This window comes from Callithrix jacchus, chromosome 5 (assembly GCF_049354715.1).
Source record: "Callithrix jacchus isolate 240 chromosome 5, calJac240_pri, whole genome shotgun sequence".
Taxonomy (NCBI): Eukaryota; Metazoa; Chordata; class Mammalia; order Primates; family Cebidae; genus Callithrix; species Callithrix jacchus.
In genome coordinates, this window is record NC_133506.1 from 61,725,809 (window position 1) to 61,740,657 (window position 14,849).

Consider the following 14,849-nt stretch of genomic DNA (forward strand, 5'->3'; position numbering starts at 1 on the left):
CTATGTTCATCATGGATATTGTCCTGAAATTTTCTTTTCCTGTTGAGTGTCTGCCGCATTTTGGTATCAGGATGATGTTGGTCTCATGAAATGATTTGGGAAGGATTCCCTCTTTTTGGATTATTTGGAATAGTTTCAGAAGGAATGGTACCAGCTCCTCTATGTGTGTCTGATAGAATTCGGCTGTGAACCCATTTGGACCTGGGCTTTTTTTGAGTGGTAGGCTCTTAATTGCTGCCTTGACTTCAGACCTTGTTTTTGGTCTATTCATAAGTTCAGCTTCCTCCTGGTTTAGGCTTGGGAGAACACAGGTTTCCAGGAATTTATCCATTTCTTTTAGGTTTACTAGTTTATGTGCATAGAGTTGTTTGTAGTATTCTCTGATGATGGTTTGAATTTTGTCGAATCTGTGGTGATTTTCCTTTATTGTTTTTTATTGCATCTACTTGGTTGTTCTCTCTTTTCTTTTTTATCAATCTGGCTAGTGGTCTGTCTATTTTGTTGATCTTTTCAAAAAACCAGCTCTTGGATTTATTGATTTTTTGAAGGGTTTTTCGTGTCTCTATCTCCTTAAGTTCTGCTCTGATCATAGTTATTTCTGGTCTTCTGCTAGGTTTTGAGTTTTTTTGATCTTGCTTCTCTAGCTCTTTCAATTTTGACTATAGGGTGTCAATTTTGGATCTCTCCACACTTCTCATATCGGCACTTATTGCTATATATTTTCCTCTGGAGACTGCTTTAAATGTGTCGGGTATGTTGTGTCTTCGCTCTCGTTGGTTTCGAAGTACTTCTTTATTTCTGCCTTCATTTCATTGTTTATCCAGTCAACATTCAAGAGCCAGTTGTTCAGTTTCCATGAAGTTGTGTGGTTCTGAGTTAGATTCTGAATTCTGAGTTCTAGTTTGATTTTACTATGGTCTGAGAGACTGTTTGTTATGATTTTAGTTGTTTTGCATTTGCTGAGGAGTGATTTACTTCCAATTATGTGGTCAATTTTAGAGTAGGTGTGATGTGGCGCTGAGAAGAATGTATATTCTGTGGATTTGGGGTGGAGAATTCTGTAAAAGTCTATCAGGTTTGCTTGTTCCAGGTCTGAGTTCAAGCCCTTGATATCGTTGTTAATTTTCGGTCTGTTTGATATGTCTATTATTGACAGTGGAGTGTTAAAGTCTCCCACTATTATTGTGTGGGAGTCTACGTCTTTTTGTAAGTCGTTAAGAACTTGCCTTATATAACTGCGTGCTCCTGTATTGGGTCCATATATATTTAGGATCATTAGCTCTTCTTGTTGTATCGATCCTTTTACCATTATGTAATGGCCTTCTTTGTCTCTCTTGATGTTTGTTGCTTTAAAGTCTATTTTATCAGAGATAAGAATTGCAACTCCTGCTTTTTTTTTTTCTCTCCATTTGCTTGGTAAATCTTCCTGCATTTGTTTATTTTGAGCCTTTGTGTATCCTTGCCTGTGAGATGTGTTTCCTGGATACAGCACACTGATGGGTTTTGGTTTTTTATTTAATTTGCCAGTCTGTGTCTTTTGATTGGTACATTTAGCCCATTTACATTTAGGGTTAATATTGTTATGTGTGAATTTGATACTGCCATTTTGATACTAGCTCGCTGTTTTTCGCATTAGTTGATGCAGATTCTTCATTTTGTTGATGCTCTTTATCATTTGGTATGTTTTTGGAATGGCTGGTACTGGTTGTTCCTTTCTATGTGTACACCTCTTTCAGGAGCTCTTCTAAAGCAGGCCTGGTGGTGACAAAAATCTCTGAGTACTTGCTTGTTTGAAAAGGATTTTATTTTTCCTTCACTTATGAAGCTCAGTTTGGCTGGATATGAAATTCTGGGTTAAAATTTCTTTTCTTTAAGGATGTTCAATATTGGCCCCCACTCTTTTCTGGCTTGTAGCATTTCCGCCAAGAGATCTGCTGTGAGTCTGATGGGTTTCCCTTTGTGGGTGACCCGACCTTTCTCTCTGGATGCCCTTAGCATTTTCTCTTTCATTTCAACCCTGGTGAATTTGATGATTATGTGCCTTGGAGTTCCTCTTCTTGCAGAACATCTTTGAGGTATTCTCTCTATTTCCTGGACTTAACTATTGGCCTGCCTTGTTAGATTGGGGAAATATTACTGCATAATATTCTGAAGAGTATTTCCCTGCTTGGATTCATTCTCTTCATCACATTCTGGTACACCTATCAAATGTAGTTTAGGTGTCTTCACATAGTCCCACGTTTCTTGGAGACTTTGTTCATTCCTTTTTGCGCTTTTTTCTCTAATCTTGGTTTCTCGTTTTATTTCATTGAGTTGATCTTTGACTTCTGATATTCTTACTTTTGCGTGGTCAATTCAGTTGTTGAAACTTGTGCCTGCTTCGCGAAGTTCACGTGTTGTGTTTTTCAGCTCCTTCAATTCATTTATATTCCTCTCTAAGTTGTTCATTCTTCTTATCATTTCCTTGAATTTTTTTTCAAATCTTTTTTCAAGTTTCTTAGTTTCTTTGCATTGATTTAGAACATGTTCTTTTAGCTCACAGAAGTTTCTCATTACCCATTTTCTGAAGTCTGATTCCATCATTTTATCACACTCATTCTCCGTCCAGTTTTGTTCTCTTGCTGGTGAGGAGTTTTGGTCCTTTGTAGGAGGCGAGGTGTTTTGGTTTTGGGTACTTTCCTCCTTTTTGCGCTGGTTTCTTTTCATTTTTGTGGGTTTATCCACCTGTCGTCTGAGTAGTTGCTGACTTTTCTATTGGGTCTCTGAGTGGGCACCCAGATTGTTGATGATGAAGTATTTCTGTTACTTAGTTTTCCTTCTAACAGTCTATCCCCTCTGCTGTATGACTGCTGAGGTCCTCTCCAGGCCCTGCTTGTCTGGGGTACACCTGTAGCAGCTGCAGAACAGTGAGGGGTGCTAAAAGTTTCTTTTTCTGCTATCTTTGTCCCAGAATGATGCCCGCCAAATATCTCTCTGATTAGTTTTTTTTGAGGTGACTCTCTGGATATACAGGGTCAGTGAGCTGCTTGAGGAAGCAGTCTGTACTTTATAAGAGTTCAAGTGCTGAGCTATGAACTCCGTTGATCATTCAGGGCAGTTAGGCCAGTAGGTTTAAGTCTGCTGCTGCAGAACTCATAAAACCCCTTTTTTTCCTCAGATGCTCTGTCTCGGGTAGTTAAGGCTTTCTTTGTGAGTATCCATTCCACCTCCCTGCTCAGCTAGGAGGCAGTCTAGTCACTATTTGCCTGTCGAGCCTCTGCCCTGCTGCCGCTGGCTCCGCCTTGTTGGCAGAGTATCTCTGTTATGGTGGGTTGCCTCAGCAATGGCAGGCTGCATCAGCAATGGGAGTGTACCTCAGTAGGGGTGGAATGCCTCAGTAATGGCGGACGCCCCTCCCTTACTGAGCTGCACCATCCTGAGCTGCACCATTCTGGGTTCAGCTGTGCCTGCAGTGAAACTCTCAACTCCGAGCGTTTTGAATCACCATTTTGTTTGTCCCTGTGTGGGTGGGACCCGCCGAGCCTGATCACCTGGCTCCCTGCCTCAGCCCCTTCTTTTTTTTTTTTCTTAAGTAGAACAGTTGACTCTCTCCCAGGTGTTTCAGTCGGCTGCTGATACGGCACTGGGATCTGTGTGATTTCCCATGCAGCACCCCACCGCGCTGGCTCAAACATCTCTTCCCAGTAATCTCCTGGTCTGGCTCACTGTCCAAGTCCCGTTTAATCAGATGGATATGCTAATCTGCCCTCCCACATCTCAGATTGCCAGTTTAACAGGGCATCCAGACCAGTGCATTCTGTGCAAAGTGCCACTGCATTGTGGCGCCAGCCAAAGTGGCTGCGTGAGCCTTAACAGCTGCACTGGTGTCCCGTGTCTCTCCTAAACCGGGGAATTTTTCCGTTCTGTGGGCAACAAAGATCCTTCTAACAGGAAATGCAGATAGAACTCACCCTCTGCGTCTTCACTGAGAGCTGCAATCCTGATTTGCCTCTACCGTGCCATCTTGGCAGTCCCCTCCCTCAATTGAATTTTTTATTGCACATAACTCAAGCTCAATAATCTGCATTGTGGTGCTCAGAGCTGAATCAGTGATTATCAGTAATTTGCATCTGGCACTTTCCTCCAACCAATCCATGGCACTCTATTCTTCCTGCCATTACTAATTTTCCTTCTAGTTCTTCAGTCTTTGGAGACACATAATTTTATTTCAGCCTAATGGTATCTATCAGTTAGACACTTTTGGTGGTAAATAACCAAAAACTCAACTCATGCTGGCTTGAGCAATGGAGAATTTATGAGCTTAAAAAACTGAGAAGTCTAGGGCTAGTGGTAAGGCTTCAGGTTAAGTTTGATCTAGCAGCTTAAGACATCAGTAACCTCTTAGTTGGTTTTCTTTCTTTTTTTTGAGATGAACTATTTCTCTGTCATGCAGGCTGGAGTGCAGTGGCATGATCTCAGCTCACTGCAACCTCCACCTCTCAGGTTCAAGTGATTCTTCTGCCTCAGCCTCCCAAGTAGCTGGGATTACAGGTGTGCACCACCATGCCTGGCTAATTTTTGTATTTCTGATAGATATGGGGTTTCACCATGTTCCCCAGGGTGGTCTCTAACTCCTAACATCAGGTTATCTGCCTGCCTCAGCCTCCCAAAGTGCTGGGATTACAAGCGTGAGCCACCAAGCCCAGCCTTAGGTTTTTTGTTTTTTTAATATTTCAGGTCTCCATTCTGCTGATGAGATAGCATGTTTGCTCTTGTAAATCCAAAACAGGTCTAGCAGCATCCCAGGCTTCAGGCTTCAGACTTCACTTTTCTCCAGTAGAAAGAAAACCAGCATCTTTTTACCAAGTTGTTCAGGACTGAGGATCATTCTGATTGAACTGAATTAGGTTACATGCCCATAACAAACCAATCGCTGTGGCTAAAAAGACAAACTGATGGAAATGGCTACATCCAGATTACAGACCCCATCCCAGGGATGGGGAGGGGCTTGAATCATTTAGATTCCCAATTGAAATGGGGGATGCCAGGAAAGATTTGGAAGAGGTGACAGAAGCTTGGAAAGTACACTTTATGGACACTTTTTGGAATCTTTTTCTTTTATTTATTTTTGAGACAGGGTCTGGCTCTGTCACCCAGGCTGGAGTACAGTGGTACAATCTCGGCTCACTGCAACCTTCACCTTCCAGGTTCAGGCAGTTCTCCTGCCTCAGCCTCCTGAGTAGCTGGTATTACAGGCACATGCCACCCAATTCTCTAATTTTTGTATTTTTAGTAGAGACCGGGTTTCTCCATGTTTGCCAAGTTTTGCTGGTTGTTAAAACCTCTATGTTTTTGAGTAGGAAAATATGCACAGGCAACTCATATCATGATTTTCTCATACTAAGGAAGACATATAACCATGAAAAAGTCACTACTTACCCATAATATTATAAATTATAAATTTATAAACAAACCTAATTACAATGAATTAAAAGTGGTCTCATGTAGGAAGTGTGCCTGACTTACTCAAAACTTACCTAGGGTTGGGTGCAGTGGCTCACACCTGTAATTCCAACACTATGAGGCCAAGGCAGGAGGATTGCTTGAGACTGAGTTTGGACCAGCCTGGGCAACATACCAAGATCCTGCCTCTACAAATACTAGCTGGCAGTGTGGTGCATGCCCGTAGTCCCAGCTAGTTGGGAGGCTGAGGTGGGAGGACCACTTGAGCCCAGGAGGTCAAGGCTGCAGTGAGCTGTGATCATACCACTACACTCCGACCTGGGAACATAGTGAGACTGTATCTCAAAAACAAACAAAAATATGTGTAGGTTATTCTGTATGGGATAGATCAGTCATACAAAAACATATGTAGGGTATTCTGTATGGGATAGATGAGAGATGGCAGAGCATTTCCAGTGATAACCCAGGGAGCCTGGGATCAAATTCCCATTCCACATCTACACGTTGTGTGAGCTCATGTTTCATTCATAACCTCTCTGTGCTGCAGTTCTTTCATTCATAAAATGTCAGCCAATAACCAGTCAACTACCTAACAGAGTTGCTAGGGAGAAAAAATAAAAACAGATATTGACATGAGAAGAGCTTAAAATGGTGCCAGAAAGTGCTGAGTATATATTAGCTATAAATTATATACATATATATGTGTGTGTGTGTGTGTGTGCTATTATTAGCAGTAGTTAAGAAAAACATGTAATTGCAATTTTTCAACAGTAAACTAACAATACCTTATTAAGTGGTAAATTAATAAATATCATATTAATATAACAATATGAAAGCTAGAGACCGCTCACCTGAGGCACTAGAGACAGCTCATCTGAGGCACGGATGAACAAAAAACAGAGAAAGGGGGCCAGGTGCAGTGGCTCACACCTGTAATACCAATGTTTTGAGAGGCCAAGGGTGGATGACAGCTTGAGGCCAGGAATTTAAGACCAGCCTGGGCAACACAGTGAGACTCCCATCTCTAAAACAAAACAAAACAAAAAGAATTATTTATGCATGGTGGGGGGTGCCTGCAGCTCTAGTTACTTAGGGACTACTCAAAGCTGAAGCAGGAGAATCCTTGGTGCCCACAGGATTGAGGTTACAGTGAACTGTCATGTCACCACTACACTCCAGCCTTAGCCCAGAGACAGTGACACCCTGTCTCTAAAAAAGAAAATTAAAAAAAGAGAGAAGGGGTAATACTCAGGGTGTAAACCAAAAATAAAATTCTAAGAACCCCCACAACCATCTGAATGGACCCCGTCCTCTCTTCCAAGGTCATTCCAAAGTTAACCTGAAAAACTAGTTCAGGCCATAATCACAAGAGGGAGTAGGACATGCGTCATCATACCCTCCTTCCTTTTGGAATTACTGATAGAACAGACATTGAAGTCTGATTTAAAAAAAAATGTTTGCAATCTATTTTCTCTGAAGTCTGCTATCTGAACACAGCCAATAGAAGAAAAACAGGATATCTGAATACAATGGGTGGACAGTATCAATATCAATATTCCTGGTTGTGGTATTGGACTGGAGCTTAGTAAGATGTTACTATTTGGGGAAACTGGGTAGAGTCCACAGGATCTCTCTGCATTTTCTTCCCTTCCTTCCTTTCTTTGTCTCCACAACCCCTTATGGTAACCCAGACATTCCTCTCTATTGATAATAACTCAACCAATTGCCCATGAGAAACTCTTTGAATCCCCCTATGACTTGGAAACACTCCATGGCTTCCATGTGTCCTGCCTTTCTGGGTGGAACTACTGTACATCTTACATGTACCAACTGATACCTTACGTCTCCCTAAAGTGTATAAAACCAAGTGGTGGGCCAGGTGCTGTGGCTCATGCCTGTAATCCCAGCACTTTGGGAGGCCGAGGCTGGTGGATCACCTGAGATCAGGAGTTTCACACCAGCCTAGCACACATGGCAAAACCCTGTCTCTACTAAAAAGGGAAAAATTAGTTGAGTGTAGTGGTGCATGCCTATAGTCCCAACTATTCAGGAGGCTGAGGCAGGAGAATCACTTGAACTTGGGAGGTGCAGTGAGTGGAGATCACAACACTGCACTCCAGCTCGAGGGATACAGCGAGACTTCATCTCAAGAAAAAAAAGTTGTGGCCTGGCAACCTTGGGCACATATTCTCCGGATCTCCTGTGGGCTGTGTCATGGGCCATCAGTCACTCACATTTGGCTCAGAATAAATTTCTTCAGATGTTTTACAGAGTTTGACCCTGTTCATTAATTGAGAAGTTAAAGAAAAATATGAAGACAGGGACAAACAGAAATGTAATGAGAAAGGAGACAAAGACGAAGTGGACAGCACTGGAAAGCCAGGTGTGAATACTTGAGGGCAGGCATTTAAATGATTCGATAGCTCTGCCAAGCCTGTAGCTTCAAAGAGAAGGAACAAGTGTCTTAGTTCATTCCTAGAGTACAGAAGAGAGATGAGACAGGCAAAGAAAGAAAAACAAATGTCCAGAAAACAGACATAGGCTGTTGGTTCAGGATAGAGGGTTGGAAGCCAGCCGTCCCTGGCACAGGCCAACCTTGGGTTGAAGTCCTCACACCCAGCTGGGATCCCAAAGGCCTGCCAAAGAAGGGCAGATGGCTTGAGCTCAGGAGTTAGAGACCAACCCGGGCAATGGGGCAAAACCAGGTTTCTACAAAAATGGTGGTGGCGCCCACTGGTAGTCCCAGCTACTTTGGGAGATGGAGGTGGGAGGACTGCTTGAACCTAGGAGGTTGAGTCTGCAGTGAGCTGTGACTGTGCCACTACTACAATCTGGGCAATAAAGCAAGACCCTGTCTCTACAGTGAAATAAAAGAAGCTTTCTCTTTCTCAGCTACACCTGCAGGGCTGCCCTGGTAAAAAATATGAGATGATTTGTCTGTGTCAATTACATAGAAGAGGGACTGATGCACAGTCTATATAAGGGCTGCTTGTGATGGCAGAAAGAAGATAAGGGCAACCGGGATGAAGCAAAGCAAGAGGAAACAGACAGTAGAGACAGGGACACAGATGATTTGGAAACCAAGGGTTGGAGGCCAGCCATCCCTGGCACAGGCCAATCTTGGGTTGAAGTCCTCACCCCCGACTGGGATCCCAAAGGCCTGCAGCCAGCAGTGATGTTCTGAAAGCCTGCCCAGGATGGGGAAGCCCAGTTGCAAACTCTTTCTCAGCCCTGCACATAAAAGCCAGCATGGGTTGTCGAGGCTCTGTTGCCCAAGTGGAGACTGCTCTGGATGCCTCCCAGGAAACAGTGGACCACACCACCTGCCACAGCACAAAGCTCAGAGGGTGCACTGCAGGGAGCAGTGAGAGCAGAGGCTGAGGCGAGGGGACTGCCCCAGCTTTCTCTCCCCCTGCGTTTGCTGCGCCATTGAGCTCTGAGCATTGCCTCTCCTTGCGAGCCTGACCCAAGGCTGAGGTTGGACCTGTGGGCCCCTCTTTGGCCTCCCTGACGTCCCTCGCCTCCTGCAGGAGGAGAGATGTGGTCGACTGTCAGGGCTGTGGTGGATGCGGGGCTGTGGGTCCTGTTTACAGTGGGCGTGTGGCTGTGGGTCATCTTTATGATGGGCGCGGGGCTGTGGGTCTCGTGCACAGTGGGCGTGGCAGTCTTGGCACTGCCTGCTCTCACACTACTGCTCGCTGAAGCCCCGGACCCTGGCGGCGGCCAAGGCGTTGAGGGACCGCTACATGAGTGACTACCCAGCCCCTGCATCCCTGGGTCCCCATGGGCTCCCACACGTCCGTCCCTGTCTGAAGGGGTCCTGCGTCCCAGTGCCCAGCAGGTTCTACCTCCTAGCACCTCACATATGTCAGAGCCCATAAATCCCACCACTAGAGCCCCAAAGGCCCTGTCATCAGCACGAATGCAGGCTCAGGGCAAGTCACAGAAGGCGCCTTTGTGGGCAGACTCGACTCCAGGTTGGGGTGCAGGGCTTTGCTTGGGGAGCGCAGGGTACAATTCAACCCCGGTTCATGCCTTCAGTGAGCTCATGGTTCAGTGTACGACATGCACAACCGTATTCAGACAGTCCCCATTCATGTCCAGGAATCCCAGACAGTTAGGGGCCCTGGCGAGGGGGCCCATCTGTATCCAATATGTGCCGCTTGTCCCGCAGGAGAAAGAGGCGCTGAGCTGGGGCCACGCAACTGCTTCTTTCGCCCCAGGAGGGATCCTCCGCGGTTTTTGTTGAGGTCCCGGACAGGAGGCGGGGGAGGCATGGTAGATCACAGCCCCCTCTAACGTCCACGCGTCCCCCGCAGTCCTGTGCTTGGCTCTGACATGTGGCCTGAGGCATCGCGGACGCCCAGGCCATGCTTAGCTTCCTGCACTGCCCTGAGTCGCTCCCCGGCGCTGGTGGGATCCTGGAGCTACTGGCAGCTGCAGGGAGTGACGTGGTGGCCTCTGTGAGTGGCAGCCGTGCCCCGCCACCCCTCACCCAGCCGGCTTCTCTGCATCCTCAGGCCCACAACGAGCCCCAGCACTTTGTGAGTCTGTCCTGCTTAGCGGAAAAACCCGTCCAGGCCCGGGTTGGGTCCTCTGGGTATCCAAAAACCAGGGCCCGGTCTGCGGCTGGGGTGCCACTGGCAGATGCAGAGGGAGTGAGGGGCTCCATCCTTCGTTTTCTCCATTTGCCCCGTGTCCCCCCTCTGGCTCTAGCTGGCCTGACCCAGCTCCTCCAGGAAAGTCCCCAGGGCTGAGAAGGCGTCACGAGCCGCAGAGAGCTGTAAGTGCAGCTGGCGGGACAGGCTTAGCCTGCAAGGAGGAGCGGGCAAGGCAGACACTGGCGGGACTGGAGGGGGCTCCTTGGGAGGGAAGAGCCTGGCTCAGCCCAACCTGCGCTCCCTCCTCGGCTCATGAAAGTTTGTCCTGAAACAGACTTTCCCTACACAGCTAAGTAGCGGCTTCTGTCATGTAACTCTTGAAGATAACAGCATCAATTAAAAAAAATAAATAAAGTTGAAATAGGCCATAAGTTTGAGACCAGCATGAGCAACTGAGCAACATGGGAAGGGAACCCCGAGATAAGAAAAAAAAATCAGGCAGCCGATGGGGGACACTGAGCCAGAGACATCAGCCAGGACGTGGATCAGGAAAGTGCTGTCAGTTAGCATGTAAGCTTCTCCCATGGAAATCCCACCATGAATGCCTTGGGAGGCTGAGGTGGAAGAATCCCAAGGTCAAGAGATGAAGACCATCGTGGTTCAAATGGTGAAACCCCGTCTCTCCTAAATATAGGAAAACTAGCCAAGCATGTTGGCAGGTGACTTGTAGTCCCAGATATTGGGGAAGCTGTGGCAGGAGGAATGCTTAGTAATGGTAGGTGGGGGTTCCAGTGAGCTGAGATCCCACCACTGCACTCCAGCCTGTCATCGCAGCAATCTGAAAGGTCGAAGTGGGAAGATCTCTGGAGCCCAAAAGGTTGAGATTGTTTCGAGATGTCAGATCACACCACCTCCATCTGTGGTCCAAGCTACCCTGGAGGGTGAGTTGGAAGAATTGCTTGAACCCAGGAGGCAGAGGTTGCAGTTAGCCAGGATTGCACCACTGTTCTCCAGCAATTCTCCATGACTGGGGAAGCATCAGCCGGAGCCCAGCAGCCTGCCCAAAAAAACCCAAAAGCCTGAATTCAGTAAACTCAAGAAGTTACCCCAGCCTGAGCTAAGCGAACACCCCAAGAAGCCCCCGCAGCCTGAGTTTGGTGCAGTGTCCTTGAAGCCCCTGCAGCCTGAGTTCCCTGACCTCCCCAAGAAGGCCCTGCAGCCTGAGGACCCTGACCTCCCCAAGAAGCCCCTGCAGCCTGAGGTCCCTGATCTCCCCAGGAAGCCATCCAATGAGTTGACTGAACTCTCCAGGAAGTTCCCACAGCTGGAGGCCACTTCATTTGCAAGGAAGCCCCTGCAGCCTGAGGCCAGTGAGGCCTCTTTGAAGGCCTTGATGCTGGAGTGCAGTACGCCGGCCCAGAAAGCCCTGCAGCCTGAGCTCAGCCACCCTTCCATAGCCCCCTCCAATTCCAAATCCAGCACATTTTCCAGGAAGTACTGGCAGCCCGAGGTCTGCAAGACTACCCTGAAGGCCTCGCAGCCTGAGTTTAGTTAGTACCATTCCCAAGAAGCCTCTGCAGCCTGAGTTCAATGTGCACCCCAGAAAGCCCCCACAGATTGGGCTCTCAGGTTGGTGGCCTCCCTAAGGAGTCCCTGCCACAGGCTGAGTTCAGTGAGGTTCCTCAGACAACCCCCTGCAAGCATGAGTCTAGTGACTCCCTCCCCCACTCCCCAAAACCCAACTTCAGCACCCTTCCCAAGAAGCCCCTGCAACCTGAGTTCAGTGTGTACCCCAGAAAGCCCCCTCAGCCTCAGGTCAGTGGCTTCCCTAAGAAGTTTCTGCCTGAGTTCAATGAGGCTGCTCAGACACCCTTCTGGAAGCCTGAGTCCAGTAAGCCAAAGCCTGACTTAAATGTCTTTCCCAAAAAGCCATCCCAGCCTCAGCTAAATGACTTTCCCAAGAAGCCCCTGCAGCCTAAGCTTGGGGACCTCCCCAGGACATCCTCAGAGCCCAAAGTAAGCATGTTTTCCAAGAGGCTGCAGCAGCCCAAATTCAAAGTGCTCTCCAAGAAACCTCCACAGCCTGAGCCAGGTGGCCTCCCCAGGAAATCCGCAGAGCCCAACTCAATCCCCAGGAAGTTACTGCACCCTGAGTGCCAGGGGCCACCCCACAAGTTCTCACAGCCAGCCTCAGTCTGAGTTCCTCGGTGATCACCCCCGAAAGCCTCCACTCCCCAGCTCTGCTTCTGAGAGTTCACTGCCAGTGGCCATGGCAGGCTCCAGCTCAGGGTGCCTGCTCAACCCTGGGTTTGGAGTGGCTGGGAAACCCCACTGGAGGCCAGGAGGCCTTGTTCACAGTGGAAGGTCCAGGCCAGGCCTCGAACCCAGCCATCTACCCCAGCAGAGTTCTCTGCCCCCTGCCAGCAGCCTGGGACACCCTCCTGTCAAGCCCCCACTGCCCCCATGCCCCATGGATATACAGAGCTTTTGGAGACTCTCGGCAGCCTCCACAGAGCTACGGAGGACCCGCTTGGCTGCTGGGCTCCACTTCCAGGCCGGAGAGCCTGAAGATACCCCACAGGACCCAGGTGAGATCTATGAGCTGTATGACAGTGAGGAGCCTGGAGATGACTCCAGCCCAAGCCCCAAGGGCAGAGGTTTGTCAGTGGCCTGTCCAGATGAAGTGCCCTTGGTTCAGCAAGCTGCCAGGAGGCCACCACAAGACCCAGCACTCAGAAAGGAAAAGGATCCCCAGCCACAGCAGTTGCCACCCATGGACCCAAAGTTGCTGAAGCAGATGAGGAAGGCAGAGAAGGCTGATAGGGAGTTCCGTAAGAAGTCCAAGGGGAGATTGTGGTGCACACGAAGATGATGATCAACCCCAATGCCAAATGCATCACGGGGTGGCAAGCACCTTGGGATCTGGTGTGGGGAGATCCTGAAAGTGATCGAGTTCACTAGCAAGCACAAGATGCTGTGCCAGGATCCCAAGGGCAAGTGTGAGTGTACCTCGCCCCACAGCCCCAGGAGGCCACCCTGCCACCCTGGGCCTGAGAACCCACCCTGCCCGTTCTCTCCACAGATGGCTATGTACCCAGAACAGCGCTCCTGCCCCTGGAGATGGAGGTGTATGATGATGTTGACTTCTTGGGTTCTCTCAGCCACCTCTGGTGACTCACACTTAACCACACTGCACCCCTTGGACTACCCATTCTCCATCTTGATGTTGACATATAGCACGTGGCCTGCACAGGGAGGGAAGAAGGAACCATCAGGCAAACCCAGAGCTCAGCCTGTCTAGGCTCCACTCAGTCCCCATCACCTGATGGATTCTGATGGACAGAGTCAAAAAGGAGAGGCCCCAGGAAGCAGTGACTGTGGCCCTGGGCCCACACTGCCATATTCTGCTAACAGAGCCTGCCCCTGCCCCGGGAAAAGCCTACAAAAAAACACAAAGCTTCCCCAGGCCGGGGGGGGTCCCTCTTCCTTCCAGACTTCGCCTCTGCTGGCTCTGCAGCTGAGTGACACCCAGCAATGACCAGTCGGGGAGTGGTAGAAGCAACCAAGTGGACAGGTGTGTGCTGAGGACAGGGCAGTAGGAGAGGGCCCATGTGCCCTGGGGGAGCCAGGAGAACTCTTGAAATCTCCATTTTTGATTCCATCAAAATCACGTCTGGTTTCCACAAAGCTGAGTTGTGTCATGGGGCAGGTTTATGTCAATAGCCCCTCTCTCTGCTCCTCTGCTCCCAAGTGTCTTCCTGGCCTGACTCCCTTTCACCTGATGTACTTGCTATATCTCAGGATGACATTTTCTATGATGGGACACCAAATATAAAACTACATAAAGAAATAATGTATGGTCAGTTCCCTATGGTTTCTGTAAGTCATCATCATCTTGTAAATTCCCCACAAAGCTGTTCACAGCCACTGGGAGGAGGGGCCGGAGCCTGGTGGGGCCAGGTTCTCATGGAGGGAGGAGGTGGCCTCCTTTGTCCCCTGGAGCCTGGTCAGCCAGTTGGTGCTACTGCCGTGGCCAGCTGGCAGGCTTCCTTTAGACCACCGGCCTCAGCTCCGGCACCCCTGTTGGGTGTCAGTCAGCCTGAGAGTCGCTACTGTGCATCAGAACCTGCTTTGCATGTTGTGGGTATCTGTGAACCTGGAAGGGTTACTTATTTTGACAGATATATCACTTCGGGTCCTTTTACATTAAGTTTCTTTTCTTTAAAGAATGGCAAAAAACACCCCACAGCTCCCACGGTGAGCCAGTGATACTGCTGTGCCCCTGGCAACAGGGCATATCGATGACACCAGGCAACTGTCACAGGCTAGTATTTGCCTCATTCTGATCTGAGCCCCTGCATGCTGGGCCTTCAGAATTAATGGCCAGCAGTGGCAGGGACGATCCTCTCAGCCTGGGCACAGGCCTGGCTCACAGCCCTGTGCACCTGCAGCCTGGGGAGCTTCAGCCAGGCAGCAAGTCATGCCCTGCCTACTGCCCCTCCCATGCCCCACCTGGCCAAGGTGATGCTTCAGGGGGCATTGGGTAAAGAATTAGGAATGGTCAAAACCAAACAATACCTGCTCATTTACATTGAGGATTCCTAGCAGGAGACAGGAGCCTTAGGGTCCTGTTAAACCAGACGGTTATGAACCAAATGTCATAACAGGGAAAGGTGCCTGCTGTCTGCCTGGGTGCTTAGGAAAGTTCCCCATCACCCCTGCCACTCTATGATAGGTGCCCTGCTTCCTCCTTCACTCCAGATGCTCAGTCTCAAAGATGCTGGCACAGCCTGGCCATCTGAGGCA

General features: G+C 48.7%; 1 protein-coding gene across 1 annotated transcript; it reads left to right on the forward strand.

Annotated features, from left to right (window-relative positions):
- Window positions 1–9,812: 9,812 nt before the first annotated feature.
- On the forward strand, window positions 9,813–13,217 carry LOC100410216 (PML-RARA-regulated adapter molecule 1-like). The gene is given in 7 exon segments (XM_008991024.4): window positions 9,813–10,100; window positions 11,080–11,553; window positions 11,751–12,229; window positions 12,231–12,880; window positions 12,883–12,934; window positions 12,936–13,042; window positions 13,126–13,217. Coding segments are annotated over 7 exon segments (2,142 nt in total).
- The last annotated feature ends 1,632 nt before the right edge of the window (window positions 13,218–14,849 follow it).